The sequence below is a fragment of the Adiantum capillus-veneris genome, chromosome 18 (genome assembly GCF_014529385.1).
Source record: "Adiantum capillus-veneris isolate H3 chromosome 18, ASM1452938v2, whole genome shotgun sequence".
Classification (NCBI taxonomy): Eukaryota; Viridiplantae; Streptophyta; class Polypodiopsida; order Polypodiales; family Pteridaceae; genus Adiantum; species Adiantum capillus-veneris.
The window spans coordinates 116,246,297-116,268,875 of record NC_140948.1 but is presented as its reverse complement, the minus strand read 5'-3'; the positions used below and the strand labels follow the sequence as shown (position 1 = coordinate 116,268,875).

Here is a 22,579-nt window from a genome sequence, read left to right as displayed (position 1 = left end):
TAGGTACCCAACTACGCATGTCGGATGATGAGCGCAAAGAGGCTTTTCTCTTTGGATTGGACAAGTATATCAAGTACGATGTCGAGGTACTCGATCCAATCGATCTCAACAAGGGGGTAGCGATTGCTCTCGCACAAGAGATGAAGCACAACAAGGGAAAGCCTAAGGAGAACAAGACTTCCACAAGTACCTCGCAGACTTCGCAGAACCCTCAGAACGGTAAGAACGGTAAGAATAGTAAGAATGATAACTCTTCTAACCAATCTTCCAACAGTCTCTCATCAAAGAATTCCTCTAATGAATCTAAGGGTAAGGCTAACACAACGGCTAAACCTAAGCTTACTCCAGATGAAAAGGTAGCACAAGGAATTGTAGCAGGATACATCACGTCGGAAGAACAAAGCACTTATTCTAAGGAAGGTCCTTGTTTTCATTGTCACATTAAGGGTCACATAAAAAGAACATGTCCTAAGCTTGAATCGAATGAATCTAAAGAACCCACAGTACCCACTACCTCTGTCAATGCAATGAATGATAACACGAGTGTGCCCCAAGTTTCTCACGACCCTCCCATTGATGATTCTCTCATTAAATGTTATGGTCGTACGTCGAGGCACCGTTTTGTCATATTGTTTGACCCAAGTAGTATGCATGATGTGATTAGTTCCTCTCTTGTTGAGACAGCCCGCCTCGAAGTTAGTCCGAGATCTCCTATCGAGGTCTCTGGCTTTCGTCCTGGTATGGACGCTCTCATCACCGAGGAATGCCTTGATGTGTTGTTTGCAATTCAACAGACTACCTTCACTAGAAGATTTGTTGTTTCTCCTCTCTCAGGATGTGATATGATTTTGGGCATTCGATGGTTTCGTGAACTGAACCCTCTCGTTGATTGGGAGGCTAACACTTTAACTCTCAATGCAAAAAGTGATTCTTTCATGGAGTGGACATTGCTCCTTCTCCATCTCTCATTGCTAATCTGCAGGACAAGATTGAAAGGATTCGAGATAAGGAAACTCTCTCAGTCTCTTTTCCTCCACAGCATGACACACAGGATTTGCATGATTATGAGAAGCATGATGATTTGAATGATAATGATTTGCATGATGATTTGGATGAAGAAGGCAAGCATGATGAATTGCATAAAGATGATGTGATTGTTCACAAGGAAGATGTGTTAGTGGATGCTTTTCCTAGCAAAGCTAACCTCGTTGTAGATTCGATCAATCACGAAGATCCGATCTTGGCTTTCGAGTCGAGGTGCAAAGAACCCCCACAAGACGATTCGATCATTCAAGAAGAAGTGATCTTGGCTCTCGAGCCTTGGTCCAAAGAGCCCTCACAGGAAGTATTGTGTGTTCGCATGATTGATACGCACAAATTGTTCGAGTGTTTCATTCGTGACGGTTTCCTGTATTTTAGTCAGCATCGTTATGTGAACCCTTTTCCTAGGCATGACATTGTATGTTGAGCACGTTCTATCATGGATGAGCACGAATGTATGCGGATTGTTCATGAAAAGATGAAAAGTTTGTATGTAAGGAAGTCACATTCCATGTCTCTTCTTTGGCATGACACAGTTTCCGACAGAGCACATGATAGTATGAGCACCAAGCATGGGCATTTCCATTGTGATTTGCCACAGTTGATTGATTTCGATCAAACAGAAAAGATTCGACCTCATTGTGTGCATGTGTTTGATGAGCGGGTTGTCACTCCGTCTCTATGTTCGTCTACATTGCATACACAGTCTTTAGAGAAGACAATATTTTTTTCCTTCACTTTACATGGAATGGGTATGTTCATGGTTTTGTGTTGGAGACGGTTTCAGGAATTTTCAGCCATGGAGATTCTTGAGGACGAAAGAAGCAAATCTCTCAACGAAGTTGAAGCATCAAAGGAGCCACAGAAGACTTTGAGTCGTTTTCGGCGCGGCCCAAAGAAGCAAGCGTTGCAGACCTTTATGAAGTTCAAGTACTGCTCGACCCACACATAAGAGTGGACCGGCGAAGAGTCCCTTCCAGGATTCCGGATGCTGTTGGCGATCTCCCTCGATGCCATACAGTTCAGTACCAGTACCTCACTTTGAAAAGGAGGGGATGTCACGTGACGCATCCCAACCCTATGTGTCCATGGACAAGCTACACCACAGCAGGGTTCAGTCAGTTCAGTCAAGTCTAGAATAGCAGTGATCTGGCACTTTTGTGAGTCTATTCGTAGACCGTGCATGCCCAGTCACTTAGCATAGATGCATATCCTCCAGTTGCACACAGCATGATCATCAGTATTCCCTTCAGAATTCATCAGGTTTAATCAAGGGAATTTTCCAGTGCATTTAGCCTATTTTCCCTATTTCTGGTATTTTCACTTATTATTTTCAAGTGACTTTCCAACAAAAGTAGGTAGGCCAATTTTGCTAAGTTAATATATAAGCAAACCCAAGTTAGCATTTTCTGGCAGAAGAGGCAGTAGGAGCTTCCCGCTCAACAGGCAACTTCTCAGCAGTACCCCCCCTCAGCATCCCCTAGTGTTTTTCAAGCAGTACCATCGCCACCCCTCACCTTCCCTGGCGTTTTCTAGCATGGCTACATCGCCATAGGTCCAGATCCCCCATCCCTTGCAGGATCGCCCCCAGCACCATTCAGCCCTAGCGTTTTCTCACTACCATAGCCAGCGTTTTTCAACCTCAGCAGAGCCCTAGCGATATCAGCCAAAAACGCCAGCAGACATCAGCTTTGGTAGTGTTTTTGCAGCAGAATTTCAGCCTTGGAAAAACGCAAGTTTTCAGCAGATAAATCGCAGCAGAACCGACCCAGATTGGTTGCAAAAGTCCCCCCATCTTTAGCCCAAGAAAACGCAGCCAAAACAGTCATTTTCAGCCACCGAAACAGTCCCGAAAATCAGCAGTTAGAAGACCACAGATTTCAGCCACCAAGTCGTCGTCGTCACCACCGTCGTCGTCATCGGCATAGTTCCATTGCATCAGTCCATTGCATTCGCATTGTACACCTTTGTGCAATCAAAGTAGACCACTCTCGCCGACGAGAGTGGGGCCTTCCGAGGAGGGTTTTACAACCTCTCGGGTGTCGTATCTCTTCTCTCTCCTTCTCTCAGTCTCATTCACTTGCACGCACAACATCCACTCACTTTGTTCGTAATCATAGCACTCTCCATAAGACGGAAAGCTCTCTCTTTCCCTAAGAACTAAAAGGAACCTTGAGCAATAAAGATCACTAATCTTGAGGAAATACAACATTCATTCCGCTGCACCTTACATTTTAAGTGACTTTTATTGGGAACTATGTAGGACACTTTTGACAAGGAAGTATATAAAGAAACCTAGCGCTAGCACTTTCTGGCAGAAGAGGCAGCAAGAACTGCGTGTTCAATAGGCACCTTCTCAGCAAGACCCCCACAAGACACCTAGCGTTTTTGGAGCAGATACCTAGCGTTTTCTGCTGCAGCAACCTGGCGTTTTCAGCATTGCAGATCAGCCAGCGTTTTGCATTTGCAGATCCTCTGGCAACAGCAGATAACAGATCAGCCCTAGCGTTAGCAGTTTACATCAGCAGATCAATAGCGTTTTTGCAGATCAACACAAAACTCAGCCTAGCGTTTTTGGATCAGCCACTCAGCATTTTGCAGATTCATCGCGACAGAACCTCAGTTAGCACCAGCGTTTTCAGTTTTCAGCAGTCAGACTCCGTAGTAGAACCCCCGAACCTCGCAGATCTCACCTTCCCGCAACAGATCCTCGCCGTACGGTCAGATCAGCGAGCGTTTGCAGATTCAGCCCAAAAAACGCAGATTTAAGCATCTGCCTTTTCAGCACGTCGTCGTCGCATCGCCATCGTCATCGACATAGAGTCAGAATTCAGTAGATACAAGATTTGCAGATTCAACCTTAGCGTTTTCAAATTTCAGCCCGTCTCGTCGTCGTCCTCATAGTCGTCGACATCGTCGGCAAGTCCATTGCATTGTAGAGATTTTGTGCAATCAATAGTAGACCGCTCTCGCCATAGAGAGTGGGGCCTTCGGAGGAGGGTTTTGACAACATTCTGGTGTCGTATTCTTCTCTCTCTATCTCTCAGTCTCAGTACCTTCATTCACAGTGTTTATCCACTTTGTTGGTGATCACTTGCACTCTCTCATTAAAGGAACGAAAGGATCTCCCTTCCGTAAGTAAAAGGAACCTTGAGCACAGTTCGGAGCACTATCTTGCGCAAAGTTCAACATTCACTTCCGCTCCACCTTACACTTGCAGATAGCGCTAGCAAAGGGAGCAGCCAGCAACCAACATTTTTGCTCAGATCCACCTCGCATTTTTTTCAACAGTCTCCAGCCCTAGCGTTTTGGCCTTGCATCGCCAGATCAGCCCTAGCGGTCGCACCAGCAACAGATCAGCCACAGCGTTTTCAGACTTCAGCCCTTTCCCTTGCCATAATGCGGCTCAGATCTCCCCTCACGAGTTCGCAGTCCGGTACTTCGACAGCCCATCGAGCCTCACCTTGGCCATTCCCTCGACATCATCGAGTGCTCCCATTGCTATCCATCATCGGCGTCGTCAAGATCTGCGTTTTGAGCCCTTCATATCTCTCACATCGGGAGAGTAAATCAGCCCCAAATCTACCCCTTGGTGGCCATCCACAATCCCACATCGAGAAGGATCCAAAGGTGCATCAAATCAGCCCCGACAATGCCTCGTCTTGAGGCGTTACCGTGAAGACATCCCCCATTTGAGTCAGTAGAGTCTGTACTTGAGGTATTGCATGTGTGTACATTCCATTTACGCAATCTAAAGCAAATACCACATCGGCAATAGTGTGGGGGGGCCTTGAGAGGGTTGGTTGAGACCCCATGAAGTGTCATTCTCCGTTTCCCTCTTGAATAACAAGTCTTGAGTTCAACTCTCCTCGTTGGATAGATCTTTAAGGTCTCTTGGGATAGTTTTCTACGACATTAAAATACTCTTCTTCTTGGGTGTGTGTGTGTGGCTAATAAAAGGAGGAAAATGGTATAACCTTTCTATCACCCAAGTGTGGTAGATTGGTTATGCCATTTCCCTCTTGAATAACAAGTCGTGAGTTCAACTCTCGTCTTCGGATAGATCTTTAAGGTCTCTTGGAATAGTTTCCTACGATGTTAAAATACTCTTCTTCTTTGTGGGGGGGGGGGGGGTTGGGCCAATAAAAGGAGGAAAATGGTATAACCTTTTTATCACCCAAGTGTGGTAGATTGGTTATGCCATTTCCTTCTTGAATACCAAGTCTTGAGTTCAACTCTCCTCGTTGGATAGATCTTAAAGGTCTCTTGGGATAGTTTCCTACGACGTTAAATACTCTTCTCTTCTTCTTCTTCTTCTTCTTCTTCTTCTTCTTCTTCTTCTTCTTCTCACTTCACGGAAAGTTAAACGGAACCATCATTCAAGCTAAAAGGAATCACTAACGCAAGGAAACAAATGTAAAACCTAGATCTTCATCATTTCAATTATGCTACACCTAACAATTTGTCAGCTAAAATATTCTCTAAAACCACCCACGAAGAGTACATAGAATTTAGTACTAACTCATTTTCTTTTTTTTTTAAACAGTACTTTTTTATAATTTTCCTTATATCCCTTTGTGCTGATTTCAGTCCCACCAAGCCCTTGACTTGCATCCTGCCAAACCTTATTTATAACTGCTGCCATTGATTGTAAAAAGGTTTAAGTAAATGACACTTTCATATGATGCAGTGTATCTCCTACCTTCCATTCTAATTGAACCTTGATACAAATCCGGAAGTTTTATGTCAAGTATCCACTATGATATAGATTTGCTCAACTTTAGTAATCAGTAAATTTTGATAGCTTTGGCTGAGCAAAACAATTCTGTTCTTTTGGCTACTTTTCTAGAAGACTATCAGAATGCCTGCTTCTTGGCATAAACAAGAAACATGACACTTTGAATCATTTAAACAGATTACTTAAAGGTTGAACCTTTTCTCTATAGACCTTTGGCTTTGCGAAAAGAACTTTTGGTCCTTATCTTTTGCAAACATGTTTCGTGAAGGGAGTTTAAAGAATACCACAGCTTCTATAGAAAAAACATCAAAGCAGATAATACATGAACCACTAAACTGGATTTTATCCATTTGGACTCAAAAGTTTCAGAGCAGAAAGAATGTAAAAGCCAGAACCTGAAAATGAACAATTACCATTAGACTCCACAAGAGGCTCTCCTTTTACACATGGGTTTTCTGAAATCCAAATAAGAGAAAAGGGATCGCTAAGGACATTCATAAAAGCTAGTTACTAACCGCAAAGTCCAAATTACATACCTTTGTGTCGTTTATAGCAAGGTAAAGAGCAACTGCAAGCAGAAGATACAGAAACAGCATCAATACTCTCACTCTCTCTCTCTCTCTCTCTCTCTCTCTCTCTCTCTCTCTCTCTCTCGGGTCTCTCTCTCGGGTCTCTCACTGTTTTTTAGGGTTTTGTCATTTCTTCTTTGCTGTTTTTAGGGTTTCATCATTGTTTTTTTGCTGTTTTTTAGGGTTTTTCCACTGTTTTTTGCTGTTTTGTAGGGTTTCAAATCTGTGTTTTGCTGTTTTTTAAGATTTCACAAGCGTTTCTTGCTGTTCTTTAGGGTTTTTTGTATTTTTTTACTGTTTTACTCTCTCTCTCTCTCTCTCTCTCTCTCTCTCTCTCTCTCTCATGGGAAGCCTCGGAGAAGTGCCAACGACTTCCCCACGTGTAAGAAGACGCATCCCTCGCCGGCCGCCCACAGCCTCTTTCATTCGGACAGGGAAGGAAATAAGAGAATGGAGAAACGAAGTGGAAAAGTGGAGGAAGGAGAGGAGCACTATATTTCAAATATGGACCGAAGAAAGAGATGGCGTGCGTAGGAGGCTCACTTCGCTCGAGGAGAAAGTGGTCATCCAAGATTCCATCATCCGAAATCTACAAGCAAAAAGTGGGCGGCTCGAAGAAGGCGAAATTCAGCCATCCATGATGGAAGAATTGAATACCATGAGAGAAGAAATACGGGTTATCAAGGAAGATAAGGAGAAGAAGTCATGGCCGCGGTCATCTCCCCAACACAAAAGAAAGTAGAGGAGGCCGAAAAATGGATTGAGGTTACCAAGAAAGGAAAGGGTAAGGAAGCTCCTTGTACACCCATTCTTATTAACATGACCCTCGAAGAGGAACAAAGGAGGAAGATGCGGGCTCTACATGTGAGGGTAACCGGCCTCAAGGACATAAACAATGGGGAAAAAGAGCTCACAAGCCTCACATCCATGGGGTGGACAAGCCTTCACACACAAAGGCATGGAGAGTGGGCAAGAAGAGTGGTGGCCCGGGAGAATCTTCAAAAGGGAGAGCTCTCATACTACGCTTCCCCTCCTTGGAAGAGAAGAAGTAATTCTTGAGAAAAGGGCCTACTCTCAAGAAGACAGGTATTGTCCACGGTGATGCTCACAACTTGCACATATGAGAGAGGTAATGCCAGAGATTACGGCGGCAAGGGAGAAGGGAAAGATGGTCTTTTACAGAGATGGTCGGGTGGTGATTGTAGAGCAGCGCTCTACATGATGGTGTGAGACCTATGGGACGACACTAAAGGTGGCTACTTGGAATTGTAAATGGATCTATGAGGTCGGACGTTGGCGCCTTTGAGGACAGTTTTAGAGACAGGGACATTGTTTTCTTCTCAGAGACTCATAAGGCCCCTGGATAGCTTATGCCACGTGTGGTGGGATACAGATGGGAGACAGCCCACAGGACAGTCGCGAGATATGAGCATGGGAGTAGAGGTTCAGGAGTAGCAACACTGGTATTTAGAGAGAAAATACAACCACTACTACATATTGTACGGAGAGATGATCATGCTAGATACATGTGGATGAGGCTGAGAGCTGACACGGGCCGATTTCTATACATTGCCATATGTTACTTCCCCCCCAGTACGTCATATATACTACATCCAGAGGACAATTGCCTTGAAAATTTTAGGGTTTTTACCAGTTTGTACACTAAAATCCTCCAAACTTGGCCGATTTCCATCAAGGTGACCCTCCAATATAGCCGGGAATTTTTAGGTTTTGTCCTATAAAATTATACTAAAGGCCGGTTTTGTTTGAACACTAACGTGTTACATTTGAGCTGGGTTAACAAGTGATAAAATCACTAGGCCTGCCTATAAATTCTCAATGATATATGGGAGTTTTCTAGGATGGTGACATCATCCTCCTAGGGGACTTCAATGCCCGAACGGGCAACTCTTAGACAATCTTCAACGACACTTCAGATGAGATGCTTAGATGATGTGGGTGAGTCGGGGCTTGACAGATGCTCACATGATAGAGAGCATACGGAGTATGGAGATGACGACTACACATGGGTTAGCCATACTTAATGGCTTACATCGATTTCCTAGAGCTGCCGGTTTCACATGCTTTCCACACAGACACGGGGCCAGCAGTATTATGGCACAACCGAGCTTTATTCCTTGTATTCAAGATTTCATAGTAGGAGCCCAGACCAATGGGCGTAGGAGTGGATCATGCTCTTTTCACATTGTTCGTTTCATTTCAGTATAGTACAGCCCAGACATCAGGAGGCAAGTCACATACCCTTTATACATTTACACCAGAGACTGACTCGGTTTATACACACGAGATCTATAGCCGTCTATGCACAGTTGGTCCTGGCCTCTCGGTGGAGGAGTGTACCACTTTACTGACTGAGACATTGCATGGTGCAGCATCAAAGGCATACCCACACACTCAGCCGGGTCGAAGGCGACATTCTGGGAGCATGCCCCAGAATAGTTGGTATGATGAGGAGTGCAAAGAGATGAGAGCCCAGCTTCAAAGGGATCTTCTTTTAGGAGTCATCACTTACAGACAATCTCGAATTGCTTCCCGGTGCCTTGTGTGACGAAAGAAACGAGCTTACTTGGCCCAAATGGAGCGAGACTTGTACCAGATGTTCTTGGGTAGAGACTCAAGAACAGCATGGCGATTCTTTCATGAGCACTCCCCCCCCCCCCCAGTGATTACTTCTCTTGATGTGTGGGGCCAGTATGCGTCATCGTTATATACGGTTCCTTGACAAGACCCCCTTCCAGATCCTACAAAGCCATGCCCACCTACCAGTACCTTCTTTACCACTAAGATGATAAAGAGATCCATTGACAGGATGAGGACCAGCAAGGCATATGATCATGATGGTTTAGTAGAAGGTCACTTTATACATGCCATTGTTATTATATGCTGATGATATTGTGTTGATCTCTGCCTCACCAGAGGGTATGCAACGACAGTTGGATGCATTACACAGTTTTGTAGAGGACAGTGGATTGTCTATAAACCTTGGTAAAACCAAGGTTATGGTGTTTAACACCACACCACAGTAGACCGGGAGATCAGCACCGACTTTCACATATGGTCGGGAGATTGTAGAGTATACAGATGCACACACTTACCTTGGGGTTGTCTTCACTAGGCCAAGGTTTTCTTTAAGGAGAGTAGCAGAGACTAGAAAGACTAGAGCTTTTGCGGCCTTGGGGTGCTTGGAGAGGATGTGTTCGCAGCTTCAGTTCCAAGAACCTCGGACAAAGTTATGGCTCTTTGATACTCTAGTAGCCTCAGCTATGTTGTATCGGGTGCAGATATGGAAACCTTTTGTAGGCCAGGATGGTTGGAGACGTATGGAGAGACCCTTGGTATCTATGATCTCTCGACTCATCAGAGCCAAGCTGTCACGTGACACATCCAACCCTATGTGTCCGTGAACAAGCTACAGCATGACAAGGGTTCAGTTCAGTCAAGTCAGTCTAGAATAGGATGTGATCTGGCACTTTTGTGAGTCTGTTCGCAGACCGTGCATGACCAGACACTTAGAGTAGATGCATATCCTTTGGTTGCACACAGCACGATCATCAGCATTACCATCAGAATCCATCAAGAGCATTTTCTAGTGCATAGACCTATTTTCCCTATTTTTGACATTTTTCACTTATTTATTAAGTGACTTTTGTTGGGAACTAGGTAGGGCAAATTTCATACGTTTGTATACATAAAAACCTAGCGCTAGCACTTTCTGGCAGAAGAGGCAGCAGGAGCACCGCTCAATAGGCAACTTCTCAGCAAGACCCCCCCCCCCCCCATCAGCAAGGCTAGCGTTTTTGCATCTGCAAGGACCTAGTGTTTTCATCCACAGGCAACCTGGCGTTTTGTGCACAGCAGATTAGCCCCGGCAGCAGCAAGACAGAACAAGAAGCCTAGCGTTTTGCATTTGCAGGACATCCGGCAGCAGTAGGAGGATATTCAACCCTAGCCTTTTTGGTTTGCAGAACAACCTCAGCATTTTTGCAGATCTTCGCGACGGAATCAACCCTAGGATCAGCGTTTTCAGTTTTCAGCCTTTAGACACCGCAGAACAACACCCAAACCTCGCAGATCTCACCTTCCCGCAACAAATCCTCGCCGCACGGTCAGATTCCGTGAAGTTTGCAGATTCAGCCCGGAAAACGCAGATTTCAGCATCTGCGTTTTCAGCGCGTCGTCATCGCATCGTCGTCATCGACATCGTCATCAACATAGAGTCAGAATTCAGCAAAGAAAGATTTGCAGATTCTTGTCATTAGCATTCTCAGATTTCAGCCCATCTCGTCGTCGAAATCGTCGGCAAGTCCAAGCATTGTAGAGATTTGTGCAATCATAAGTAGACTGCTCTCGCCATAGAGAGTGGGGCCTTCGAAGGAGGGTTTACAACTCATTGGTGTCGTATTCTCATCTCGCTCTATCTCTCAGTCTCATGCACCTTCACGCACAATGTCCATTCACTTTGTTTGTGATCACTTGCACTCTCTCATTAAAGCACGGAAGGCTCTCCCTTCCCTAAGTAAAAGAAACCTTGAGCACAGTTCGGAGCACTCATCTTGAGCAAAGTTCAACATTCACTTCTGCTGCACCTTACATTGGTATCAGAGCTTTGGCAGTGTTTTGTATCACTCAAGGAAAGAACCACAAGAACCACAGAATTTTTTTTTTGCTTGTTGCGGTCGCATGTAACCCAAGTCCTCTTGGGCGTGTCGATTCCTAATCGTGTTTTTGAAGAGTGACAGGAAACCCAAGAAAGAAGGGCTTGTCCAGCCTCCCCTTGTGCCTCTTTTCACTCATTGAGAGCAGACCGTGCACTTAGCGGCCGGCCAATCGACGTGAGGTGGGAAAAAGCAACCTTGGTGTGAGCGCAAGGCCGCCAAGGGGTGCGCCCGCGGAAAAGAGCCGAACTCGGGTGAAGAGAAGATCCTTCTCTAACACAGATTGCAAGCGAAAGAAGAACCGCAAGAACCTCAAGACACGCAAGAACCTCAAGAACTCAAGAACCCCAAGAACCAAGATCCCCAAGAATCCAAGTTCCTTGTGAATTTAAGAACCCAAGACCACAAGAACCCACAACTTCAGTGGATGGTCATCATTCGAAGCGGAATGGATACTTCGCTTGGAGGTGGTGAGCATGGGAGCAGCGAAGAAGAGTTTTCCCCACCAGGAGGTTTTTCTGACCCTCCCCCTCCCCCATCTACGCAAAGGATTGCACTAACTCCTATGGAGGCTTTCGACATGATGATGATGGATAGGAAGTTAGAACGCAAAGCAAGAAGAGCAGAAAGAATGGCAGAATTTGATCGTGAATGCGCAGAAAGAAAAGCAGAAATGGATCACGAGAACAAAGCAAGAAAAGCCATGAACGACCGACACATGAAAGAGATGTTGCGACTCTTTTCTCAAGTGCAAGCACAGATGCAAGAGATTCGGGAAAAGGAGACTCTCTCAATCTCTTCTCCAAAGCATGACACGCATGAAGATTTGCATGATGATAAGCATGATGATTTGAATGATAATGATGAGCATGATGATTTGGATGACACTGACAAGCATGATGATTTGCATGATGATCAAGATGTGATTTCTCACGAGCATGATGATTTCTATGATCAAGACGTAAATGTTCACAAGGATGATGGTTTAGTTGATGCTTTTTCTAGCGAAGCTAACCTCATTGCAGATTCGATCAATCATGAAGAATCGATCTTGCCTTTCGAGTCGAGGTCCAAAGAACCCCCTCAGGAAGAACCGATCTTGGCTCTCGAGCCTAGGTCCAAAGAACCCTCACAGGAAGTATATGTGTACGAATGATTAGTCAGCACTCATGAATGAGCACGGATGTATGCGGATTATTCATGAAAAGCTGAAAAGTATGCATTCCAGGAAGTCACATTCCATGTCTCTTCCTTGGCACGACACAGTTGTAGAAAGAGCACATGAAAGTATGAGCACCAAGCATGGGCATTTCCGTTGTGAATTGCCACAGTTGATTGATTTAGATCCAAAAATCAAGATTCGATCTCATTGTTTGCGTGTGTTTGAAGAACGGTTTGGCACTCCGTGTCTATGTTCATCTACATTGCATGCACAAGCTCTACAGAAGAGTAGTATTTTTCCAATCACTTTACATGGAATGGGTATGTTCATGTCTTTTTGTTGGAAGTGGTTTCACGGATTTTCAGCCTCGGAGATTCTTGAAGAAGGTAGATGTAACAAACTTGGACACTCCAAGTCAAGAATCAACCGCGACAGCACCAAATAACCACTTCAAAACAATTCACAGATCACAATAGATTTGCACTGTTTTTATAAAAAAAATTATTTTTTTTTTTTTTGGAAAATGATGAGCGACGCGAATTTTGCTTTTGCTTTTTTTTATATAAAAAAAAAGAGAAAAGACTCTCTAAGAGAGAGAGAGAACTAATGCTTTTGATTTTAAAAGCTTTTGGGGCTCTGCTTTTGGGCATCCCTTGTAACCTTTAAATTAGTGGTGAGGGCCTCACTTCTCAGAGCATCTGGACGCAAAGTCTGAGAGTGAAACCCTAACCGCTCTCTTGTACTTTGATGATTGATTAATACAAAAAGAAATACCGAAAGGGGCGCCAGTCTTTGGGGCCAATATCTCTAGGCACGGAACTCCGCCGGGCCAGTGCAAATCTATTGTGATCTGTGAATTGTTTTGAAGTGGTTATTTGGTGCTGTCGCGGTTGATTCTTGACTTGGAGTGTCCAAGTTTGTTACAGTAGACGCATGACTCCAGACGAAGTTGAAGCATTGACGCAGCCGCAGATGACTGTCGCTTTCGGCGCGGCCCAAAGAAGCAAGCGTTGCAGACCTTTATGAAGTTCAAGTATCGTATGACCCACGCATCAGAGTGGGCCGGCGAAGAGTCCTTTCCAGGATTTCGGATGTTGTTGGTGATCTCCCTCGATGCCATACAATTCGGTACCTACTTAGTACCTCACTTTGAAAAGGAGGGGATGTAACGTGACACATCCAACCCTATGTGTCCGTGAACAAGCTACAGCATGACCACGGTTCAGTTCAGTCAAGTCAGTCCAGAATAGGAAGTGCTCTTGCACTTTTGTGAGTTTGTTTGCAGACCGTGCATGACCAGACACTTAGAGTAGATGCATATCCTCTAGTTGCACACAGCACGATCATCAGCATTACCATTAGAATCCATCAGGAGCATTTTCCAGTGCATAGACCTATTTTCCCTATTTTTGACATTTTTCGCTTATTTATTAAGTGACTTTTGTTGGGAACTAGGTAGGGCAAATTTCATAAGTTTGTATATATAGAAACCTAGCACTAGCACTTTCTGGCAGAAGAGGCAGCAGGAGCACCGCTCAACAGGCAACTTCTCAGCAAGACCCCCCCCATCAGCAAGGCTAGCGTTTTTGCATCTACAAGGACCTAGCGTTTTCATCCACAGGCAGCCTGGCGTTTTGTGCACAGCAAATCAGCCCCGGCAGCAGCAAGATAGAATAAGAAGCCTAGCGTTTTGCATTTGCAAGACATCAAGCAGCAGTAGGAGGATATTCAGCCCTAGCGTTTTTGGTTTGCAGAACAACGTTTTTGCAGATCTTCGCGAAGGAATCAGCCCTAGGACCAGCGTTTTCAGTTTTCAGCCTTTAGACACCGCAGAACAACCCCCGAACCTCGAAGATCTCACCTTCCCGCAGCAGATCCTCGCCGCACGGTCAGATTCCGCGAACTTTGCAGATTCAGCCTGGAAAACGCAGATTTCAACATCTGTGTTTTCAGCGCGTCGTCATCACATCGTCGTCATCGACATAGAGTCAGAATTCAGCAGAGAAAGATTTGCAAATTCCAACCATTAGCATTCTCAGATTTCAGCCCATCTCGTCGTCGACATCGTTGGCAAGTCCAAGCATTGTAGAGATTTGTGCAATCATAAGTAGACCACTCTCGCCATAGAGAGTGGGGCCTTCGGAGGAGGGTTTACAACTCCCTGGTGTCGTATTCTCTTCTCTCTCTATCTCTCAGTCTCATGCACCTTCACGCACATTGTCCATTCACTTTGTTTGTGATCACTTGCACTCTCTCATTAAAGCAGGGAAGGCTCTCCCTTTCCTAAGTAAAAGAAACCTTGAGCACAATTCGGAGCACTCATCTTGAGCAAAGTTCAACATTCATTCCGTTGCACCTTACACAAGGCCTTCGTACCCCACACTATCATTCAAGCAGAGCTAGCTGCCCCTCGAGGCGCTTACCATATCATTCTCCTTTGAGCACAGCTTGTGGAATACTACTAGACACAGATATGCTAGACTGGCCCTTGAGTCTTCTAGACAGTTAGCTCTTCAGAGGGACACTTGATGCTAGTATGCACAGAGGACATCATGGTTTCAGACGCATGGCTTCACCATGATCATGATGTCCCCTTTCCAGTACTCTCTTCAGGCACCCTCGATGTCTCTTACACGGGTGGAGATTACTTGACTCATTCGTCGGGACCTGATCCAGCTGGATACCAGGAGGACATGGGTAGAGCCTCCACAGGAGTTGGGCACAAAGATGGCTTTCTATAGAGAGCATCTTCTCCACCTCACAAGAGATGGGTTTGTGATTCGACCAAGCTACATGGACACACATATGTCTCATGGTTTGCGGTGTGCTATTGGTCAGATACGCACATCCTCACATCAGCTGGAGATTGAGACTGGTAGATTCATAGGCATACCAGCAGACAACAGGATATGCCGCTTATGCCAACTAGAGTCAGAGACAGAGTTACATTACATATGTCATTGCACAGTGTACTATGAGATACGGAGCCATTTCCACTGCTTATTTACAGAGGGTTTCGGTCCTTTCTCTAGGGTCATGGGTTATGAGGATCAAAGATGTCTTGGGCTATATCTACTTGAGTTACACAAATATAGAGACACTTTACTGGGGAGAGATAGAGAGAGGCAGTCCCAGAGACAGATTACAAATTTCTTTTCACTAGATATGGGACAGCCAGAGGAGCAACCATCACTGCAGAGCTCGGCCCACACTCACCACTATCGGCACTCTCATCGACCGAGCACTGGAGCTACGGAGCTCCAGACGGCCACGATTGAGGAGAGGGGCTACACAGCATCGACGGAGGCTACAGCAGAGGATTCGATCCATACTCTCTCGACATCCAGAGTGCAGATGAGGATGGATTCTAGTACTAGTATCTTTTTTCTAGTTCTTTTGTACCCAGACATGGTATTAGATTCACTATTTTGTAACAGACTGGTCTCATAGGTCATTTTTGGCATTTTGAAGACGTTAATATAACATTTCATTTCTCTCTGTGGACTGAAGGAGCGCGCCTCTTGCATCGACAGTGACGCGCATGGTTGCGGCAGAGGAAGGTGCAAGTCACACGCTGCACAGAACAGCATTCCACATAGGTTTCAACAAAGGAAGTAGGTCACGCGCTTCAAGAAACAACAGGTCTTAGTAGACCCATAAGGTCATGCACAGCAGTCTCTCTCTCTCTCTCTCTCTCTCTCTCTCTCTCTCTCTCTCTCTCTCTCTCTCTCTCTCTCTCTCTCTCACACACACACACACACACACACACACATCATGGATTTGGACCTCTCTTTCTCTCTCTCATTGTTCTTTAGGGATTCGCCACCACTTTTTTACTGTTTTTCAAGGTTTCAAACTGTCTTTTGTTGTTTTTAAAGGGTTTTGCCACCACTTTTCTGTTGTTTTTAGGGTTTCGTCATTGTTTTTCGATGTTGTTTAGGGTTTCCAAATTGTTTTTAGCTGTTTTTTGGGGGGTTTCGTCACTATTTTCTGTTGTGTTTTAGGGTCTCCAAACTGTGTTTTGTTGTCTTTTAGGGTTTCAAATTTGTTTTTTACCGTTTTTCAAGGTTTTGTCGCTGAATTTTTTCTAATTTATAAGGTTTCACAAGCGTTTCTTGCTGTTGTTTAGGGTTCTCTTGTGTTTTTTGTTGTTTTAGAGTCTCTCTCTCTCTCTCTCTCTCTCTCTCTCTCTCTCTCTCTCTCTCTCTCTCTCTCTCTCTCTCTCTCTGTGCGCATCGGAGAATGTTAATGGCCTCCCCACGTGTAGTAAGACGCATACCTCACCGGCTCCCCACAAAGCCTCCTTCATGCAACAGGGAAGAGGATGTCGGCAATAGGGAAGGAGATGAGAAAATGGAGAAATGTATCGCTTCACTAGAGAAGAAAGTGGTCATCCAAGATTCCATCATCCGAAATCTACAAGGTGATCTTCTTGAAGCCAAAAATGGGTGACTTGCAAAAGGGGAATTTCAACCTTCCATGATAAAGGAGCTGAACACAATCAACGAACAAATGCGGGTCATCAAGGAGGACAAGGAAACGAAATCATCTTGGTCGATGTCACGTGACACATCCGACCCCATGTGTCCGTGGACAAGCTACAGCACGACAAGGGTTTAGTCAGTCCGGTCGGTCTAGATTTAGAAGTGATCTAGCACTTTTGTGACTCTATTCGTAGACCGTGCATGTCCAGACACTTAGTGTAGATGCATATCCTCTGGTTGCACACAGCATGATCATAAGCATTCCCATCAGAATCCTTCAGGGGAATTTTCCAGTGCATTCAGCCTATTTTACCTATTTTTGACATTTTTCACTTATTATTTTTAAGTGACTTTTGTTGGAAAGTAGGTAGGCAACTTGAGTAAGTTTGTATATAAGCAAACCAAAGCTAGCACTAAATGGCAGAAGAGGCAACAGGAGCCAAGCTCAACAGGAAACTTCTCAAGCAAGAACCTTGGTGGTTTCCCCTCCAAGCAAGATCCCATCCTAGCGTTTTTCATCAAATCGCCCTAGCTTCACAGATACATAGCGTTTCCAACAGGTCTTCACCGCATAGCCATCACAGGAATTGGAGTCTCCAGATCTCCCTCATCGCCAGCAGATTCCCAAGCCTAGCGTTTTGCTATAATAGAATTTTTGACAGATTTGAGCCTGGCGTTTTTCAGCAATGAAACAACAATAGATTCAGCCCTAAAAGACCAGCAGATTCAGCCCAAAGAACATTAGTTTTCAGCCCTACAGTAGATGCAGATTTTCAGCCCTAAAGACTAGCAAAATCAACGTTTTCCTTAGCGTTTTCGGCAACAGCAGATTTCAACCCATAGCGTTTTTGGACAGCAGATAAAAGATTGCAGATTTCAGCCCTAGTGTCGGCCTCGTCATCGCCGACATAGGCTAGACTTGCATCAGTCCCATGCATTCAGTTTGTACCAGTTTGTGCAATCAATAGTAGACCACTCTCGCCGACGAGAGTGGGGCCTTCGAAGGAGGGTTTTACAACGTCTCTGGTATCGTATTTTTCCTCTCTCTCTATCTCTCAGTCTCATACACTTGCACGCACAGTGTCCATTCACTTTGTTGTGATCATAGCATTCTCTCATTAAGAACGGAAGGCTCTCCCTTCCATAAAAACAAAAAGGAACCTTGAGCACAGTTCGGAGCACTCATCTTGAGCAAAGTTCAAACATTCATTCCGCTGCACCTTACATTGGTATCAGAGCTTTGGCAGTGTTCTGTATCACTCAAGGAAAGAACCACAAGAACCACAATTTTTATTTTATTTTGCTTGTTGCGGTCGCACGAACCCAAGTTCGCTTGGGCGTGTCGATTCCTAATCGTGTATTTGAAGAGTGACAGGAATCCCAAGAAAGAAGGGCTTGTCCAACCTCCCCTTGCGTCTCTTTTCACTCATTCAGAGCGGACCGTGCACTTAGCGGCCTGCCAATCGACGTGAGGTGGGAAAAAGCAACCTTGGTGTGAGCGCAAGGCCACCAAGGGGTGCGCCTGCGGAAAAGAGCAGAACTCAGGTGAAGAGAAGATCCTTCTCAAACACAGATTGCAAGCGAAAGAAAACCTCAAGACCCCCAAGAACCCAAGTTCCTCGAGAACTTAAGAACCCAAGACCACAAGAACCCACAAGAACCCAAGACCCCCGTGGATGGTCATCACTCGAAGCGGAATAGATACTTCGCTTGGAGGTGATGAGCATGAGAGAGGCGACGAAGAATTTTACCCACCAGGAGGTTTTTCCGACCCTCCCCCTTCCCCATCTACGTCAAGGATTGCACTAACTCCTATGGAGGAGTTGGACCAGTTGTTTATGGAAAGGAAGTTAGAACGCGAAGCAAGACATGCAAAAAGAATGGCAAAAATGGAACGCAGACACGCAGAAAGAAGAGCAGAAATGGAGCGCAAACACCAAGAAAGAATGGCAGCCGCCGTCAAAGAAAAGAGCAACCAACACATGAAAGAGTTCTTGCGACTCTTTTCTCAAGTTCAGGCACAGATGCAAGAGATTCGGGAAAAGGAGACTCTCTCAGATTCTTCTTCTCCAAAGCATGATACACAGGATTTGCATGATGATAAGCATGATGATTTGAATGATAATGATGAGCATGATGTTTTGGATGATGATGATAAGCATGATGATTTGGTTGACAATGACAAGTATGATGATTTGCATGATCACGATGTGATTTCTCACAAGCATGATGATTTGCATGAAGATGACGTGATTGTTCAGAAGGATGATGAGTTAGTTGATGCTTTTTCTAGCGAAGCTAACCTCGTTGCACATTCGATCAATCACAAAGGATCGATCTTGGCTCTCGAGCCTAGCTCCAAAGCACCCCCTCAGGAAGAACCGATCTTGGCTCTCGAGCCTAGGTCCAAAGAACCCTTACAAGAAGTATTATGTGTTCGCATGATTCATACGCACGCATTGTTCGAGTGTTTCATTTGTGATCGTTTCCTGTATTTTAGTCAGCGTCTTTATGTGATCCCTTTTCTTAAGCATGACATATTGTAGGTTGAGCACGTTTCACTCATGAATGAGCACGAATGTATTTGGATTATTCATGAAAAGTTGAAAAGTATGCATTCAAGGAAGTCACATTCTATGTCTCTTCCTTGGCATGACACGGTTGTAGAAAGAGCACATGAAAGTATGAGCACCAAGCATGGGCATTTCCGTTGTGAATTGCCACAGTTGATTGCTTTAGATCGGAAGAGAAAGATTCGATCTCATTGTTTGCATGTGTGTGGTGAACCATTTGGCACTCCGTCTCTTTGTTCATCTACATTGCATGCACAGTCTTTGAGAAAGACAAGATTTTTTCCACTCACTTTACATGGAATAGGTATGTTCATGGTTTTGTGTTGGAAATGGTTTCACGAATTTTCAGCCATGGAGATTCTTGAAGAAGAAAGAAGCGTGACTCTAGACGAAGTTGAAGCATCGAAGGAGCCACAGAAGACTTTGTGTCGCTTTTAGCGCGGCCCAAAGAAGCGAGCGTTGCAGACCTTTATGAAGTTCAAGTACCGCACGACCCACACATCAGAGTGGGCCGGCGAAGAGTCCCTTCCAAGATTCCGGATGCTATTGGCGATCTCCCTCGACGCTATACAGTTTGGTACCAGTACCTCACTTTGAAAAAAAGGGGATGTCACGTGACACATCCAACCCTATGTGTCCGTGGACAAGCTACAGCACGACAAGGGTTCAATCAGTCCAGTCGCTCTAGATTTAGAAGTGATCTGGCAATTTTGTGAGTCTCTTCGTAGACCGTGCATGTCCAGACACTTAGTGTAGATGCATATCCTCTGGTTGCACACAGCATGATCATAAGCATTCCCATCAAAATCCTTCAGGGAAATTTTTCAGTGCATTTAGCCTATTTTACCTATTTTGGACATTTTTCACTTATTATTTTTAAGTGACTTTTGTTGGAAAGTAGGTAGGGCAAATTGAGTAAGTTTGTGTATAAGCAAACCAAAGCTAGCACTAAATGGCAGAAGAGGCAACAGGAGCCAAGCTCAACAGGCAACTTCTCAAGCAAGAACCTTGGTGGTTTCCCCTCCAAGCAAGATCCCATCCTAGCGTTTTCATCAAATCGCCCTAGCTTCACAGATACATAGCATTTCCAGCAGGTCTTCACCGCATAGCCATCACAGGAATTGGCGTCTCCAGATCTCCCTCATCGCCAACAGATTCCCAGGCCTAGCGTTTTGCTACAGTAGCGTTTTTGACAGATTTGAGCCTGGCGTTTTTCAGCAATGAAACAACAATAGATTCAGCCCCAAAAGACCAGCAGATTCAGCCCAAAGAACACCAGTTTTCAGCCCTACAGTAGATGCAGATTTTCAGCCCTCAAGACCAACAAAATCAACGTTTTCCTTAGCGTTTTCGGCAACAGCAGATTTCAGCCCATAGCGTTTTTGGACAACAGATAAAAGATTGCAGATTTCAGCCCTAGTGTTGGCGTCGTCATCGCCGACATAGCCTAGACTTGCATCAGTCCCATGCATTCAGTTTGTACCAGTTTGTGCAATCAATAGTAGACCACTCTCGCCGACGAGAGTGGGGCCTCGGAGGAGGGTTTTACGTCTCTGGTGTCGTATTTCTCTTCTCTCTCTATCTCTCAGTCTCATACACTTGCACGCGCAGTGTCCATTCACTTTGTTGTGATCATAGCATTCTCTCATTAAGAACGGAAGGCTCTCCCTTCCATAAGAACAAAAAGGAACCTTGAGCACAGTTCGGAGCACTCATCTTAAGCAAAGTTCAAACATTCATTCCGTTGCACCTTACAGTCGAGGTCATCACCAAGACACAAAAGAAAAAGGAGGCGGCCGAGAAAGGGAAAGATAAAGAGGCTTCTTCTACACCTACCATCATTAACATGACCCTCAAAAGAAGAGCAAAGAAGGCGGGTACGTGCCTTACATGTGAGGGTCACCAGCCTCAAGGATGTCAACAATGTTGAAAAACGAGGTCACAAGCTTCATGTCCATGATGGGGATGGAGAATCCTTAACACACAAAGGCATGGAGGGTGGGCAAGAAGAGTGAAGGCCTAGGAGAGTCCTCAAAGGATAGAGCACTCATACTACGTTTCCTCTCCTTGGAGAAGGAGAAGTTGTTCTTGAAGAAGAGGCCAATTCTCAAGAAGACAAGTATTTTTCTCGATGATGATCTCACCTTCTCGCAGCTAGCTCACATGAGAGAGGTGATGCCAAAAACTACAACAACAAGGAAGAAGGGAAAATTGCCTTATACAAAGATGGTCGGGTGGTGATTGTAGAGCGACGCTCTACATGATGGTGTGAGACCTATGGGGCCATACTGAAGATGCCAGTCTGGAATTGTAATGGATCTTATTGGGTGGATGTGGGCACCTTTGAGAATAGCTTTCAAGACGAGGACATTATATTCTTCTCAAAGACTCATCACGCCCTTGGACAAATGATGCCACATGTGTCGAGATATAGATGGGGGAGAGCTTGCCACACTGACACGAGATCTAAGCATGGGAGCAGAGGATCCAGGGGGGATAGCAGTATTATTCAAAGAGGAGCTACAGCCTCTTCTACACATTGTACAAAGAGATGATCCTGCTAAATACATGTCGGTCAAGAGGATCCGGGGGGGACGGGTAGCAGTATTATTCAGAGAGGAGCTACACCCTTTTCTGCACATTGTACAAAGAGATGATCCTGCTAATACATGTGGGTTAGACTAGACTTAGGGCCGACACAAGCCAATTTTTATACATTGTCTTAGGCTACTTTCCCCCTATACATCAGTCTATGTTGGGCCTAGAGGTCAGTCACTTTTCTTTGTTCTAGACAATGACATATGGGAGTTTTCCAAGGATGGTGACATCATCCTCCTAGGAGACTTCAATGCCCGGAAAGGCAATCCTCAGACAGTCTTCTATGACACTTCAAAGGAGATGATTAGAGAGCTGGATGTAGGAGATTTGGGGCTTGACAAACATGCACACGACAGAAAGCAGACAAAGTGTGGGAGACATCTCGCCGAGATGGCGACTACACATGGTCTGGCGATACTTGATGGCCAACAATGTTTTCCTGGAGCCGTCGGTTTTACATGCTTTCCCAGCAACAGAGGCATACCCACACACTGAGCCTGATCAGAGACACCGTTCTAGGAGCATGCCTCAAAATAGTTGGTATGACGAGGTGTAGAGAAACAAGAGCACAGCTTCAAAGGGATCTCCTCCTAGGGGTCATCAATCACAAACATTCTTGGATAGCCTTCCAACACCTTGAGTGAGACCCATACTTGTTGTTCTTGAGTAGAGACTTAGGAGAGGTATGGCATTTCTTTCAGAAGCACTCCCCTCCCCCAGTGATTACTTCCCCTCATG

The 22,579-nt window shown here is 45.0% G+C and overlaps 1 protein-coding gene across 4 annotated transcripts in view; it reads right to left on the bottom strand.

The window, feature by feature from the left end:
* Positions 1-22,579, bottom strand: part of LOC147436259 (HIT-type Zinc finger family protein) — a 91,049-nt gene that overhangs the window by 50,514 nt on the left and 17,956 nt on the right. For 3 of the 4 annotated variants that reach the window (XR_015185175.1, XR_015185176.1, XM_086489185.1), the window contains exons 2-3: positions 6,316-6,347; positions 6,175-6,234 (exon numbers count right to left, since the gene is read on the bottom strand). Coding sequence is in view for 2 of the 4 variants with exons in the window: in XM_086489185.1 (XP_086345311.1) it covers positions 6,175-6,234; positions 6,316-6,347 (92 nt within the window). In the remaining 2 variants the exon portion in view is untranslated. The remainder of the gene's footprint in view (positions 1-6,174; positions 6,235-6,315; positions 6,348-22,579) is intronic. The other variant, XM_086489186.1, reaches the window with a different exon arrangement.